Source organism: Salmo salar, chromosome ssa17 (assembly GCF_905237065.1).
Source record: "Salmo salar chromosome ssa17, Ssal_v3.1, whole genome shotgun sequence".
In the NCBI taxonomy this organism is placed as follows: Eukaryota; Metazoa; Chordata; class Actinopteri; order Salmoniformes; family Salmonidae; genus Salmo; species Salmo salar.
The window spans coordinates 12,488,845-12,503,798 of NC_059458.1; the positions used below are offsets into that span (position 1 = coordinate 12,488,845).

General features: G+C 43.5%; 1 protein-coding gene across 1 annotated transcript in view; it reads left to right on the forward strand.

The window, feature by feature from the left end:
• The first annotated feature begins 112 nt into the window (after positions 1-112).
• Positions 113-14,954, forward strand: part of cu070 (CU070 protein) — a 28,479-nt gene continuing 13,637 nt past the window's right edge. The window contains exons 1-2 of the mRNA NM_001146569.1: positions 113-393; positions 631-751. Of these exons, the coding sequence (NP_001140041.1) occupies positions 205-393; positions 631-751 (310 nt within the window). The 5' untranslated portion in view covers positions 113-204. The remainder of the gene's footprint in view (positions 394-630; positions 752-14,954) is intronic.

Sequence of the window (14,954 nt, forward strand, 5' to 3'; positions counted from 1 at the left end):
TTTTGCCCACTCCGTCAGTCATTGCGGGACTTTGTGAGGAAGAGGCGGAACTATAGTTTGCACAGAATTGTTTCCCCCGGTCACATATCACAGAGACGCACATTTTGTTGTCAAACGATTTTCCACGTTGTTAGCTAGCTCGAGCATGAATGTGGCTTCGGAGACAGATTGTATCTTTATTTAACTCAGTAACGAAAAGGCAGTATGGTTGGAAAGATAAAGCGGGTCCGCGAAAAGCTTCATCAGGCTGCGGTTAAACTTGACAGTCCATCGTCCGGTGGCGCAAGATCCACAGATTTAGAAAAGGCACCGATTCCAAGTGGTTCATTCATCTTCGATGTAAACAAGACAAGCAACGCACAGTTGCACATAAAGAAGGATGAAAACGCGAAGGTATTTTATCAACACATAATTGAACGTTCGCTTGCCAACTGCGTCTCTTTTAGATGGTTTAGCTAACGTTGTAGCTAAAACTATTGTTAGAACAGTTAACGTTAGCTAGCTAGGATCATAATGTATACATGTTCATGGGATCAACCTAGCTCACTATAGAGAAATTACTTTGATGTGTGTCTTTTTTTTCTCAATATATTTATGTTGGGTGTCAATGTGGATGTTCTCTTCCAACAGACCCCACTGAGTTCCTTGCCAAGTGGAATCTTTGCTGGCACACAAATCAGCCCTGAAGCCCTCGTGCAAACTCTGAAGTTTGAAGAACCATCCAATGACACTGTTACACCTGCAAAGAAAGGTAAAGACACTTTGAGTGTCAACCAAATATTTAGCTACTTAATCAGTGGAAATCTGCAAGAGAGTACTTTTCTGTATGTCTCAATAACATGCATTTCATTTTCGTGACGTTTTAGCTCCCCCAAACGTCCTGGAGACAGTGTTTATTTCCAGCAACATCAACCAGCACGTAGTATTTTTCTGTACACACTATGCTATTCTCTCCTACCACAAGAGGGCAGAAAATACAAATTAATCGCTCGACAGCAAGTGACTTGTGATGTGACGATCGCAACAGCTCAGTCTATGCAGTATATTGCTTAGCATTGGTATAACATTTTGTAATGAAGAAAAGTAAGTAGGATGGTAACCTATAGATAAGAAACGATGCACCCGCCAACCTCTTCCCTCTTGAGACCTAGGCTCTTTTGAATAAGCTTAAGCCCAATGTAAGTTAGTCAGAGCAGCTACTCCAGCTGCAGTGGCAGAGCTGCAGCAAGAGGCCCGTCTTCCTTGTTAGACAACAGAGGACTGGTTCTATTTATAGCCTCTCTGCAGCATAAATAGTTAATGCATGAAATCAAGGTTCTGTTCAGTCGCCTAGCTCCCCTGCATCAGTGTTCCTCCCTGACTAGATGAGTCGTGGCACCACTGACGCACAGAGGAGGCTGGTGTAGTTCTCTTGGTAGGGTACCTCGCTGCAGCCCCATGGGAAAGCATCAGGTGTTCCTGTCCCTTGTGTATTACAGTGTAGCAGTGATGATGTTGATACACAGCGTGTAGTAGTCTGCCCTGACTCTTTGTTAGAAAGACTGTTTGAGTGCCACTTTTACTGTTTGAATTTCTCATCAAGGTTGTTCCAATGTCTTGTTGTCTCTTGCTTGTTTAGGCTTTTGTCTGTAGTGCATGGTGGGAGGGGGTGCCAGGTCCCTGGTTGGCTCAATCTCTGCAGATGGTGTCGGGCTGTTCCCTGTAGCTAGTGAGCAAGGATTTAAATAGCTTCAGTTTCTGCATTCTGCTGTTTCTTTCCTCTTCTTTCTCTCTTACTCGCTTGCAGACGCGCACACACACCGCTAACGAGTACTCAGTCTTCAGCCTTTTCTTGCGTCGAAACGAACAGGGTGTTTAATACGTTGGATGTGATCTAATAACGACGGGTATATTTAGCTGTGTCTATTGATTAGGCTAGCTAATTAAAGCAAGTGCTTTCCTGGCTGCTGACAAATGTATGAGATAAAAATAAAAAGGACAGGGCAATGAGATGCATTATTCCATCTGTTGCCATGGTGAATTGTTTGTCAGTGTGCTCTTGTTTTCCCAAAACAGTGTCTGTATATTGGCCTCTTTGTGAAATGGTAACTAGGTTCTGGAATGCAAAATCTAATTTGACAGTTACATTAGTAGGAAAATAAAATTGAGGCGATATAAGTAAGGGTTTAATAAGAATGCTGTTTTTAATTCCTGTCCACGGAAATGGTATGAATTGGATTTTTCCCGTCTCATCGAAGCAGACAGACATTGAGAGCTGTCGGCTCTTCTAGCTGTGAAAGCTGCTGTGATTAAAGCACTGCCTCCTCCTGCACATTAACAATGAGGGAACGGAAGGGACCCGGCGTTACAGAGAGCAATTATTTTAGCCTACAGCTTATCCTTTCAGCTAAACGCTGTCACGTTGTCGTGTTAATAGGGGTATTTCACCTGAAGGATCCCAAATTCACTTTCACTGACTCTACTACATTAATATGACATTTATTTTGGTTTGTCTTCGCGAACACCCTGTCCTCGGCGGTGTCTGTCTCTGCCCACGGGGATTAAAGCCCTCTGGTTTCTGGTTGGGCATCTGTCCAGCTAGCCACTCTACTTTGCTATGCTGTTAATTATAAAATACTCTGTTCTCTCTGCCAGAGCAGAAAGAAGCAAGCAAATTCTGTGTGTGTGTCATGTCTTTTCATCTGTTGCCTGTTGTAGGTCCCCCTGGGGGCTTGTATCCGAGCAGATATAAACTCTTATCTGCCACGTTTAATTCGATTGATTTAATTAGTATTATTATGCACACTTACTGTTTGTGCTTGGCATATTCGTTGGCACTTTGTGTGTGCATGTTTGTGCGGTCCTTTTGCCTAATTAAATAAAGGTTAGATAAAAATGTATAATTTCCCATCCTCCTGACTATCAGTCTCTGCAGTTGATTTTCTATTAGGCCTATTCAGTAGTTCATAGTCTTCACCAGGGCTCTACGCTGACATTGTTCAAATTATTTTTTACAAGGAGCGTGTGTGCACCTAATTTAAACAATTTAGGAGCACAATTACAAATATTTAAGGCAGCAAGCTGTTTTCTTTGTAGTAATGGTGCAAGCATGAATCGTTCAGGTCGCCAGGTCCAGGTCGCACAGCAAAATATTTACCGTAATTTCCGGACTATAAGCCGCAACTTTTTTCCCAGGCTTTGAACCTCGCGGCATAAACAATGACGCAGCTAATATATGGATTTTTCCCGCTTTCACATTTATTTTTTTTCAAAAAAACACATTCTGTAACGTGCTCAGTTTTTTGGCGGCATGAAGCTTTCATTAGAGCAATGAAATTTCCGAACGGGTTAAGGTCAAACAACTTTTTTGTTTACTGTTTAGATTAAATCGGGCGCTCTCAAACTTCCCATCATTCTGATTACGGTAGTCATTTTGTCACCCTCATCATGGCAAAGACACGGAGAAATGCATATGATGCAGCTTTCAAGTTGAAGGCGATTGATCTGGCTGTTGGAAAAGGAAATGGAGCTGCTGCACGGGAGCTTGGTCTTAATGAGTCGATGATAAGACGTTGGAAACAGCACCGTGAGGAATTGACTCAGTGCAAAAAGACAACTAAAGCTTACTGCTAATTTTTTATTTTTTGTTACAAGCCGTGTTTCGTTAAAGCCTATTTATTTTTGTTACAAGCTGTGTTTCGTTAAAGCCTGTGTGAAGTTCATTTGTTTCAATGTAACGGTAAGCACCTGCGGCTTATAGACATGTGCGGCTTATAGACATGTGCGGCTTATTTATGTTCAAAATAATACTTTTAAAAAAATTCAGTGGGTGCGGCTTATATTCAGGTGCGCTCAATAGTCCAGAAATTACGGTAGGCTCATATGCGAGTAAAACTGTTGCACTGTAGAGCCCTGTTCGCTTCCATATGTTACGTGCGTCTTGAACAGAAAAATCTCTGTTTCAAAGAGCAGAACTCCTTGCTGCCATACCGCGGTGTGATGAATGCGGCAGTTGATCATTCAGTGACCACCTCTGTTTTGACAAAGAGCCCTCTTTGCACTTTTAATAGGGGATATCAGTATCTGAGCCGGGACCCAGTGAAACCACCTCTTTATCTTGTTGTCAGCTCCCCAAAGGCACTACCCCTCCTCTCCTCCACCTAACAGAGAGCTGCCTGTCAATTATGCCAGAGAAAAGGGGGAAAGCAGAGAGGCTAAGCGGGGGCAAACCCAAGCAGGAAAGGAAATATGGAATTCTCCCAATCACTCATAATAAAGCCTAATCAAGTTTCACGTTTTTGTCACGTGCACTAGTACAGTGAAATGCCTTTCTTGCGATTTAATCGGTGCTATCTATTTCACTGTGTGCTGAGAACCCAATCCTCTCTGGGGGTACAGGGAGGACCAGGGAGGTGGTAAGTAAGGCTCTCTTCCTCCACCACAAACGGCCCCAGGTCGGGTTGGGTTTCACCCATCAGCAGTCCAGGACCAGGGCTGTCAGGGATGGGGATGCAGCAGGAGTAGAGATGCCTATCTGGCCCCTACAGCAGGACAACACATTTGTTGTCGACACTGCGGTGGCAGATTAAAGATTGGACCAGGCAGGAAGGAACTGGCCTGTGATGAAAGTTGGTGTGTGTGTGTGTTGCTGCTGGAAGAGCTGTATCTGAGCGTGGGCTGAAGATGTACGTAGAAATTAAAAAAGAGAGATGAAAATACTTTTGCTTGGTTTGATGGTTAATTTTACGCCACCATGTTTTGGCTTGAGATAAACTCTGTGATATTGAAGCAGTTTCCGATATAAGGTTAGAGATTTTCGGCAAGGATTTATTAGTTGCCGTGATATACCCCGGGGGTTAAGAATGACCCTAATTTGTGATGTGGGGGCTGGGTCTTGTCCTGACTCGTCTATCGCCATGGCAGCAACAGCAGTGTGGGTGGCTGGGAATTGGTGAACTCATCCTGTCAGCGAGAAGGGACTCAGTAACTTCAGTAGATCTAGGTTGAGGTTGGGTGTGGCCCAGTTGGTAGAGCATGGCGCTTGGACCGCCAATTATCGTTGGTTTCATTCCCACTGGGGCCTCCCATATGGAAAATATATGCAAACCTGACTAAGACGGGATAAAAGCATCTGCTAAATGGCAAATATACAGTATATGAGGTTAGTTGGAGTCAGTGTCACACTTTGTCTTCTGTAATAGTGATGGGGGAAAAAATCAATACAGTTACATATCGCATGTGTATATTATTTTGGATGATATTGTATCGATACTTTGACTCGAAAGTATCAATTTATGAAAACTATTTTGCTAGGTAGAGTTACCCACATGAAAAAATACTATAGTATACTATGGTATAAATACTGTAGTATTACTACATTTATATATTATTGTAATCCCTATAGTGTTTTTAGTCTTCGGTCCCCAAAACACTACAGTGAATACTGTAGTATTTACTATAGTGTTTTAGTTTTATCTTTGACGTAGCCACCACTTCTTTCTCCTTGACTAAACCTACTAGACAAATACCTAACGTGCACGTTTTTCATAACCTATAAGTTAGAGGTCGACCGATTTAATCGGAATGGCCGATTAATTAGGGCCGATTTTCAAGTTTTCATAACAACCAGTAATCGGTATTTTTGGCCACCGATTTACCGACTTGTTTTATTTTTTTATATTTAAATATATCTATTTTTTTAATAATATTTTTTAACTAGGCAAGTCAGTGAAGAACCCATTCTTATTTTCAATGCCGGCCTAGGAACGGTGGGTTAACTGCCTTGTTCAGGAGCAGAATGACAGATTTTTACCTTGTCAGCTTGGGGATTCAATCTTGCAACCTTACGGTTAACTAGTCCAACGCTCAAACCACCTGCTTTACAAAGCATTACATGGGCTTGCTCCTACCTATCTTTCCGATTTGGTCCTGCCGTACATACCTACGCGTACGCTACTGTCACAAGACGCAGGCCTCCTAATTGTCCCTAGAATTTCTAAGCAAACGGCTGGAGGTAGGGCTTTCTCCTATAGAGCTCCATTTTTATGGAATGGTCTGCCTACCAATGTGAGAGACGCAGACTCAGTCTCAACCTTTAAGTCTTTACTGAAGACTTATCTCTTCAGTAGGTCCTATGATTAAGTATAGTCTGGCCCAGGAGTGTGAAGGTGAACGGAAAGGCTGGAGCAACGAACCGCCCTTGCTGTCTCTGCCTTGCCGGTTCCCCTCTTTCCACTGGGATTCTCTGCCTCTAACCCTATTACAGGGGCTGAGTCACTGGCTTACTGGTGTTCTTCCATGCCGTCCATGGGAGGGGTGCGTCACTTGAGTGGGTTGAGTCACTGACGTGGTCTTCCTGTCTGGGTTGGCGCCCCCCCCTTGGGTTGTGCCATGGCGGAGATCGTTGTGGGCTATACTCGGCCTTGTCTTAGGACGGTAAGTTGGTGGTTGGAGACATCCCTCTAGTGGTGTGGGGGCTGTGCTTTGGCAAGGTGGGTGGGGTTATATCCTGCCTGTTTGGCCCTGTCCGGGGGTATCATCGGATGGGGCCACAGTGTCTTCTGATCCCTCCTGTCTCAGCCTCCGGTATTTATGCTGCAGTAGTTTATGTGTCGGGGGGGGCTAGGGTCAGTCTGTTACATCTGGAGTATTTCTCTTGTCTTATCCGGTGTCCTGTGTGAATTTAAATATGCTCTCTCTAATTCTCTCTTTCTCTCTTTCTGTCTTTCTCTCGGAGGACCTGAGCCCTAGGACCATGCCTCAGGACTACCTGGCATGATGACTCCTTGCTGTCCCCAGTCCACCTGGCCGTGCTGCTGCTCCAGTTTCAACTGTTCTGCCTGCGGCTATGGAACCCTGACCTGTTCACCGGATGTGCTTGTTGCACCCTCGACAACTACTATGATTATTATTATTTGACCATGCTGGTCATTTATGAACATTTTAACATCTTGACCATGTTCTGTTATAATATCCACCCTGCACAGCCAGAAGAGGACTGGCCACCCCTCATAGCCTGGTTCCTCTCTAGGTTTCTTCCTAGGTTTTTGACCTTTCTAAGGAGTTTTTCCTAGGGAGTTTTTCCTAGCCACCGTGCTTCTTTCACATGCATTGCTTGCTGTTTGGGGTTTTAGGCTGGGTTTCTGTACAGCACTTTGAGATATCAGCTGATGTAAGAAGGGCTTTATAAATACATTTGATTTGATTTACATTGCACTCCACGAGGTGCCTGCCTGTTACGCAAATGCAGTAAGAAGCCAAGGTAAGTTGCTAGCTAGCATTAAACTTAACTTATAAAAAACAATCAATCAATCAATCATAATCACTAGTTAACTACACATGGTTGATGATATTACTAGTTTATCTAGCCTGTCCTGCGTTGCATATAATCGATGCGGTGTGCATTCGCGAAAAAGGACTGTCGTTGCTCCAACGTGTACCTAACCATAAACATCAATGTCTTTCTTAAAATCAATACACAAGTATATATTTTTAAACCTGCATATTTAGTTAATATTGCCTGCTAACATGAATTTATTTTAACTAGGGAAAATGTGTTACCTCTGCAACAGAGTCAGGGTATATGCAGCAGTTTGGGCCGCCTGGCTCGTTGCAAACTGTGTGAAGACTATTTCTTCCTAACAAAGACAGCCAATTTAACAAAAGCGCATTTGCGAAAAAAGCACAATCGTTGCACGACTGTACCTAACCATAAACATCAATGCCTTTCTTAAAATCAATACACAGAAGTATATATTTTTAAACCTGCATATTTAGCTAAAAGAAATCCAGGTTAGCAGGCAATATTAACTAGGTGAAATTGTCAGTTCTCTTGCGTTCATTGCACACAGAGTCAGGGTATATGCAACCGTTGGGGCCGCCTGGCTCGTTACGAACTAATTTGCCAGAATTTTATGTAACTATAACATAACATTGAAGGTTGTGCAATGTAACAGGAATATTTAGACTTATGGATGCCACCCGTTAGATAAAATACGGAACGGTTCCGTATTTCACTGAAAAAATAAACATTTTGTTTTCGAGATGATAATTTCCGGATTCGACCATATTAATAATGACCAAAGGCTCGTATTTCTGTGTGTTTATTATATTATAATTAAGTCTATGATTTGATGGAGCAGTCTGACTGAGCGGTGGTAGGCACCAGCAGGCTCGTAAGCATTCATTCAAACAGCACTTTCGTGCGTTTTGCCAGCAGTCCTTCGCAATTCTTCAAGCATTGTGCTGTTTATGACTTCAAGCCTATCAACTCCCAAGATTAGGCTGGTGTAACCTATGTGAAATGGCTAGCTAGTTAGCCGGGTGCGCGCTAATAGCGTTTCAAACGTCACTCGCTCTGAGACTTGGAGTAGTTGTTCCCCTTGCTCTGCATGGGTAATGCTGCTTCGAGGGTGGCTGTTGTCGATGTGTTCCTGGTTCGAGCCCAGGTAGGAGCGAGGAGAGGGACGGAAGCTATACTGTTACACTGGCAATACTAAAGTTCCTATAAGAACATCCAATAGTCAAAGGTATATGAAATACAAATGGCATAGAGAGAAATAGTCCTATAATTCCTATAATAACTACAACCTAAAACTTCTTACCTGGGAATATGGAAGACTCATGTTAAAAGGAACCACCAGCTTTCATATGTTCTGAGCAAGGAACTTAAACGTTAGCTTTTTTACATGGCACATATTGCACTTTTACTTTATTTTCCATCAAATCAAATGTATTTATATGGCCCTTCTTACATCAGCTGATATCTCAAAGTGCTGGACAGAAACCCAGCCGAAAACCCCAAACAGCAAGCAATGCAGGTGTAGAAGCACGGTGGCTAGGAAAAACTCCCTAGAAAGGCCAAAACCTAGGAAGAAACCTACAGAGGAACCAGGCTATGAGGGGTGGCCAGTCCTCTTCTGGCTGTGCCGGGTGGAGATTATAATAGAACATGGCCAAGAAGTTCAAATGTTCATAAATGTCCAGCATGGTCAAATAATAATAATCACAGTAGTTGTCGAGGGTGGAACAAGTCAGCACCTCAGGAGTAAATGTCAGTTGGCTTTTCATAGCCGATCATTGAGAGTATCTCTACCGCTCCTGCTGTCTCTAGAGAGTTGAAAACAACAGGTCTGGGACAGGTAGCACGTCCGGTGAACAGGTCAGGGTTCCATAGCCGCAGGCAGAAGAGTTGAAACTGGAGCAGCAGCACGGCCAGGTGGACTGGGGACAGCAAGGAGTCATCATGTCAGGTAGTCCTGAGGCATGGTCCTAGGGCTCAGGTCCTCCGAGAGAGCGAAAGAGAGAATTAGAGAGAGCATACTTAAATTTACAAAGGACCCCGGATAAGACAGGAGAAATACTCCAGATATAACAAACTGACCCTAGCCCCCCGACACATAAACTACTGCAGTATAAATACTGGAGGCTGAGACAGGAGGGGTCAGGAGACACTGTGGCCCCATCCGATGATACCCCCGGACAGGGCCAAACAGGAAGGATATAACCCCACCCACTTTGCCAAAGCACAGCCCCCACACCACTAGAGGAATCTCTTCAACCACCAACTTACCATCCTGAGACAAGGCCGAGTATAGCCCACAAAGATCTCCGCCACGGCACAACCCAAAGTAGAAACACTTTGTTTTTGCATTATTTAAACCAAATTGAACATATTTCATTATTTATTTAAGGCTAAATTGATAGTATTTATGTATTATATTAAGTTAAAATAAGTGTTCATTCAGTATTGTTGTAATCACAAAAAATCGGCCGATTTAATCGGTATCGACTTTTTGTGGTCCTCCAATAATCGGTATCGGCGCTGGCAAAAATAAATAAATCATAATCGGTCGACCTCTACTATAAGTAGGTAGGACGAGTCTGAATGGATAGTTCATAGCTTCTGCTCTTCTATAACCTGTAGAGAACACAACACATGGTCTATACTTGGCATGTAGGTTTCTCACTCATGGTGCCACACATTGGGGAGGGGAATAGGTGGGGTATATGCAAAGTAAATACTGCGTTTGTATTACTATAGTTAAGAAAGGGTTGTGTTTTTGCAGAAATTACTGTAGTATTTACTACAGTTTTTTGTGGATAATACTGTGGTAGTTACTATACTACCCAATTCTATAGTAAGTATTACGGATTCGATTGATACTACAGTGTATAGTATACTACAAAATTATATATTAAGTACTACACATGATCAAGGGATACTACAGTGTGGAATATAGGTTGGCAGGCCCAGTAACCGAAATGTTGCTGGTTCGAATTCCCGAGCCGACTAGGTGAAAAATATGCCGGTGTGCCCTTGAGCAAGGCACTTAACCCTAATTGCTCCTGTAAGTCACTCTGGATAAGAGCTTTAGTATGAAATGGCCTTTTAGAAGTGCTTTGGTGTGCTTGTCAATGCACGAGTCCCTTTTCCCCCACTCCTATTGATTTAAGCAATTTTTATTAAGTCATACGAAAATTTTACCATGCGTGAAGTTTCAAATTCATCCTCGATTTACTAAATGTGTCATGTATTTGAAAATGTCTTTTTTTTTTTTTTTTTTTACATATAAGAACATATTTAATCAGTCTTATGAATTAAAGGGAAAGGGGGATAACTAGTCAGTTGTACAACTGAATGCCTTCAACTGAAATGTGTCTTCCGCATATAACCCAACCCCTCTGAATCAGAGAGGTGCGGGGGCCTGCCTTAATCGACATCCACGTCTTGAAGGGATGATGATGATGCGCTCTTAGCGAGAGGGAATCTAATTTGATTGGTCCTCAACTCACGGCTCAAACACTTCATTCAGGGTAAGTGGAGTTAGCCTTACCCACAGCCGGTTAGTTCTGAAGGATTCGTTGCCATAGAAATGTACCTGGCTTAAAGGTGACCCACTTTCATGTATCTGGTTAGGCTATCCCGAGTTGAACTCAAGAGTTGACCAGAGTTAGCTCTCTAACTCCTAAATCTAGATTCGTAGTACACAACTCCGATCTCTTTGTGAACTAGTTGCTGCTGTTATCCTAAGGATGAGCTCTGGTCGGGATCCTTCAGTATTTGCTTCCCGGGTAAAGAAGCAATGAGAGCAGGGTAAAATATCTGTTGCCTGCCAGGCCCAATGGTTTTATCCATATTGCTCATCAACCGTGCCGTGGTTGTTGAAATGACTAGAATTCTACACTGCTCAAAAAAATAAAGGGAACACTAAAATAACACATCCTAGATCTGAATGAATGAAATAATCTTATTAAATACTTTTTTCTTTACATAGTTGAATGTGCTGACAACAAAATCACACAAAAATAATCAATGGAAATCCAATTTATCAACCCATGGAGGTCTGGATTTGGAGTCACACTCAAAATTAAAGTGGAAAACCACACTACAGGCCGATCCAACTTTGATGTAATGTCCTTAAAACAAGTCAAAATGAGGCTCAGTAGTGTGTGTGGCCTCCACGTGCCTGTATGACCTCCCTACAACGCCTGGGCATGCTCCTGAAGAGGTGGCGGATGGTCTCCTGAGGGATCTCCTCCCAGACCTGGACTAAAGCATCCGCCAACTCCTGGACAGTCTGTGGTGCAACGTGGCGTTGGTGGATGGAGCGAGACATGATGTCCCAGATGTGCTCAATTGGATTCAGGTCTGGGGAACGGGCGGGCCAGTCCATAGCATCAATGCTTTCCTCTTGCAGGAACTGCTGACACACTCCAGCCACATGAGGTCTAGCATTGTCTTGCATTAGGAGGAACCCAGGGCCAACCGCACCAACATATGGTCTCACAAGGGGTCTGAGGATCTCATCTCGGTACCTAATGGCAGTCAGGCTACCTCTGGCGAGCACATGGAGGGCTGTGCGGCTCCCCAAAGAAATGCCACCCCACACCATGACTGACCCAGCGCCAAACCGGTCATGCTGGAGGATGTTGCAGGCAGCAGAACGTTCTCCACGGCGTCTCGAGACTCTGTCACGTCTGTCACATGTGCTCAGTGTGAACCTGCTTTCATCTGTGAAGAGCACAGGGCGCCAGTGGCGAATTTTCCAATCTTGGTGTTCTCTGGCAAATGCCAAACGTCCTGCACGGTGTTGGGCTGTAAGCACAACCCCCACCTGTGGACGTCGGACCCTCATACCACCCTCATAGAGTCTGTTTCTGACCGTTTGAGCAGACACATGCACATTTGTGGCCTGCTGGAGGATAATTTTCAGTGCTCTGGCAGTGCTCCTCCTGCTCCTCCTTGCACAAAGGCGGAGGTAGCGGTCCTGCTGCTGGGTTGTTGCCCTCCTACGGCCTCCTCCACGTCTCCTGATGTACTGGCCTGTCTCCTGGTAGCGCCTCCATGCTCTGGACACTACGCTGACAGACACAGCAAACCTTCTTGCCACAGCTCGCATTGATGTGCCATCCAGGATGAGCTGCACTACCTGAGCCACTTGTGTGGGTTGTAGACTCCGTCTCATGCTACCACTAGAGTGAAAGCACCGCCAGCATTCAAAAGTGACCAAAACATCAGCCAGGAAGTATAGGAACTGAGAAGTGGTCTGTGGTTACCACCTGCAGAACCACTCCTTTATTGGGGGTGTCTTGCTAATTGCCTATAATTTCCACCTGTTGTCTATTCCATTTGCACAACAGCATGTGAAATGTATTGTCAATCAGTGTTGCTTCCTAAGTGGACAGTTTGATTTCACAGAAGTGTGATTGACTTGGAGTTACATTGTGTTGTTTAAGTGTGCCCTTTATTTTTTTGAGCAGTATATTTGTTGGCTGACTGCTCTTTAACCTTTCAACCTTGTGGCTGGGGCAGCAGGAGGACAGCAGGACAAAGTGGAAAGCAGGCCAATGCAGCAGCACACTCGCCCAGCATGAGCACTTTTAACCATGTTAGCGAGAGCATGACTCAGATATGGAGGACATTTACCTCAATGTAGATTATTTGTCAAAGTGAATCATTCCCCTTGGCATAATTTCAATGTTAAATACTATTGTGAAAGGTATTATTGGGACAGTCCATACCCGTGTTGGGTTCCATTTCAATTCAGGAAGTACGCTGAAACCCCAATTCAAATTTTTCCCAGTGCGTTTCGATGAAAAGAATGTGTGATCTGAATTTGCTTTACTGGAAATGAAATTGACATCAACCCTGGTCCATACCATAATGTCTGTTTTGCATAAAGAGAGAAGCTGTAGGATGTTTTTAATGGCAGTGGATAGGCGAGGAGGTGGCAGGGGAATGATAAACAAGCACTATGAATTCTCTCACATGTGACTCACTCCCACTGTCCCACACTGACAGTTTCATTGCCACAGAATGATATAAGCTACCAGCACACAACCCGGACATCCCTGCCAGCTCTCCCTGCCAACCGAGCTGCCCACTCCTCTCCTTTTAGTTTTTTCCTTCCTGCTATCATTAGTGGAGAGTCATTCCCCCAACAAATGTAGGCTGAAGAATTGATTTGCCTTTACAGTGTGGGCACTGTATTGTATTATCATAACATGATTGGAAATAGTTCTTTCCTCCTCACTTTTCTTGATAAGCCATATCAATTTCTAACACATTACAGTACCTATTCAAATAAATTCTACAAGGCAGCTAGATTCAGAGATGGACAGGCACAGTACAGATGATTAATAGTAATTAGGTGGGTTCTTACATGTCCTATTTCACACATGTAAAGGTGTGTGTTATACGCGTGTGTGAATTAGACATAATTATTATTATTTTGTGTATCTGACCTCCTGCTGAGACACCCTCTGAGAGTGGGGTCACGGCCAGTAGCGTAGTAGCTACACTCAACCCAGTACAGTGATTAGGACCCCAAGGCCAATTCCAGCACATACACACACACATTCCCATGTGTTTTTAATGTCTGTCTGTTGTACTAAATATCTGTTTTTGAAATGCAACGCGAGGACTGTGTTTTCAAAGCTTACATTTCAACTGGAGGTACCTTAAAGCTAGAATCCTTAATTGCTACTTCCGTTTTTGGACTTAATATAACTAATGACATACCCTTTGAAGAATACAACTTATGCATGCCTCGTGAGCTTAGTTCAACTATCATACCCCAAAATATAAGCTTGTTTACTCCAATGTTTGTAAAGAATGTAAATGTAAACAAACACTGGATTGCCTCAAAACATGTTTAAAACAAACCAAGAAAAATAATCATGGACGGTCAGGCCTTGCATCCCTAGCTCTGTCTATGAATTGGAGAGTGGTTGCATTTCTCCAGGCCCATCCCTCAGCGTTTTACAAAAACAGAGGCGGGGTGGAAAACCCATGTCACTGCCTCGGACCACCTGTCTGTAGGCTATATCCAACATTTAACAGAAGCTCATCTGCGTCTTTTAAATGAGAGGCTATTGATCTGGGAGGTGAAGGGAGTGGTGCCCCATTAAGCAACATCTCTAGGCTCTGTGTCTCTGCTCTGCACAGTGCTGTAACCTCAAGCTGCCTTTCAATGATTGGACGTTTCTAATTGAACACTAATGATAGATACTACATCTACAATGTCATGGTAATGATGATGATGTAATTCATCTGAAAAGGTCTGGATGAATAGACCTAGTTATTGATCCATCATCGTGGTTATTGTCATTGGCAGACTAAAACAACATCTATCAAACTAAACGAATCTCCTTGTTCAGTTTGACAGGAATAAGTTATTATCGCTGAATAGGCAACCACAAAAGTGCTGTAGGAAGCTCTTAAAATTAGATCCCAGGTTACAATGTAGCCTTTTCAGAGAAAATACATTGTGGCACTGTGTGTTGACATGAGTAAGAAAGGTCCCTACTAGAGATGCTGTGGCGTGTAGCATTTGGGTCCCATTGAGTTCCACTTTACCGTTCTCTCCGACATGTCGGTCAAGGACTTCGGCATTGCTAATTACAAAGCCAATTCCATCAGTAGGGTCTACTAGCTATATACAGTTGAAGTCGGAAGTTTACATACACCTTAG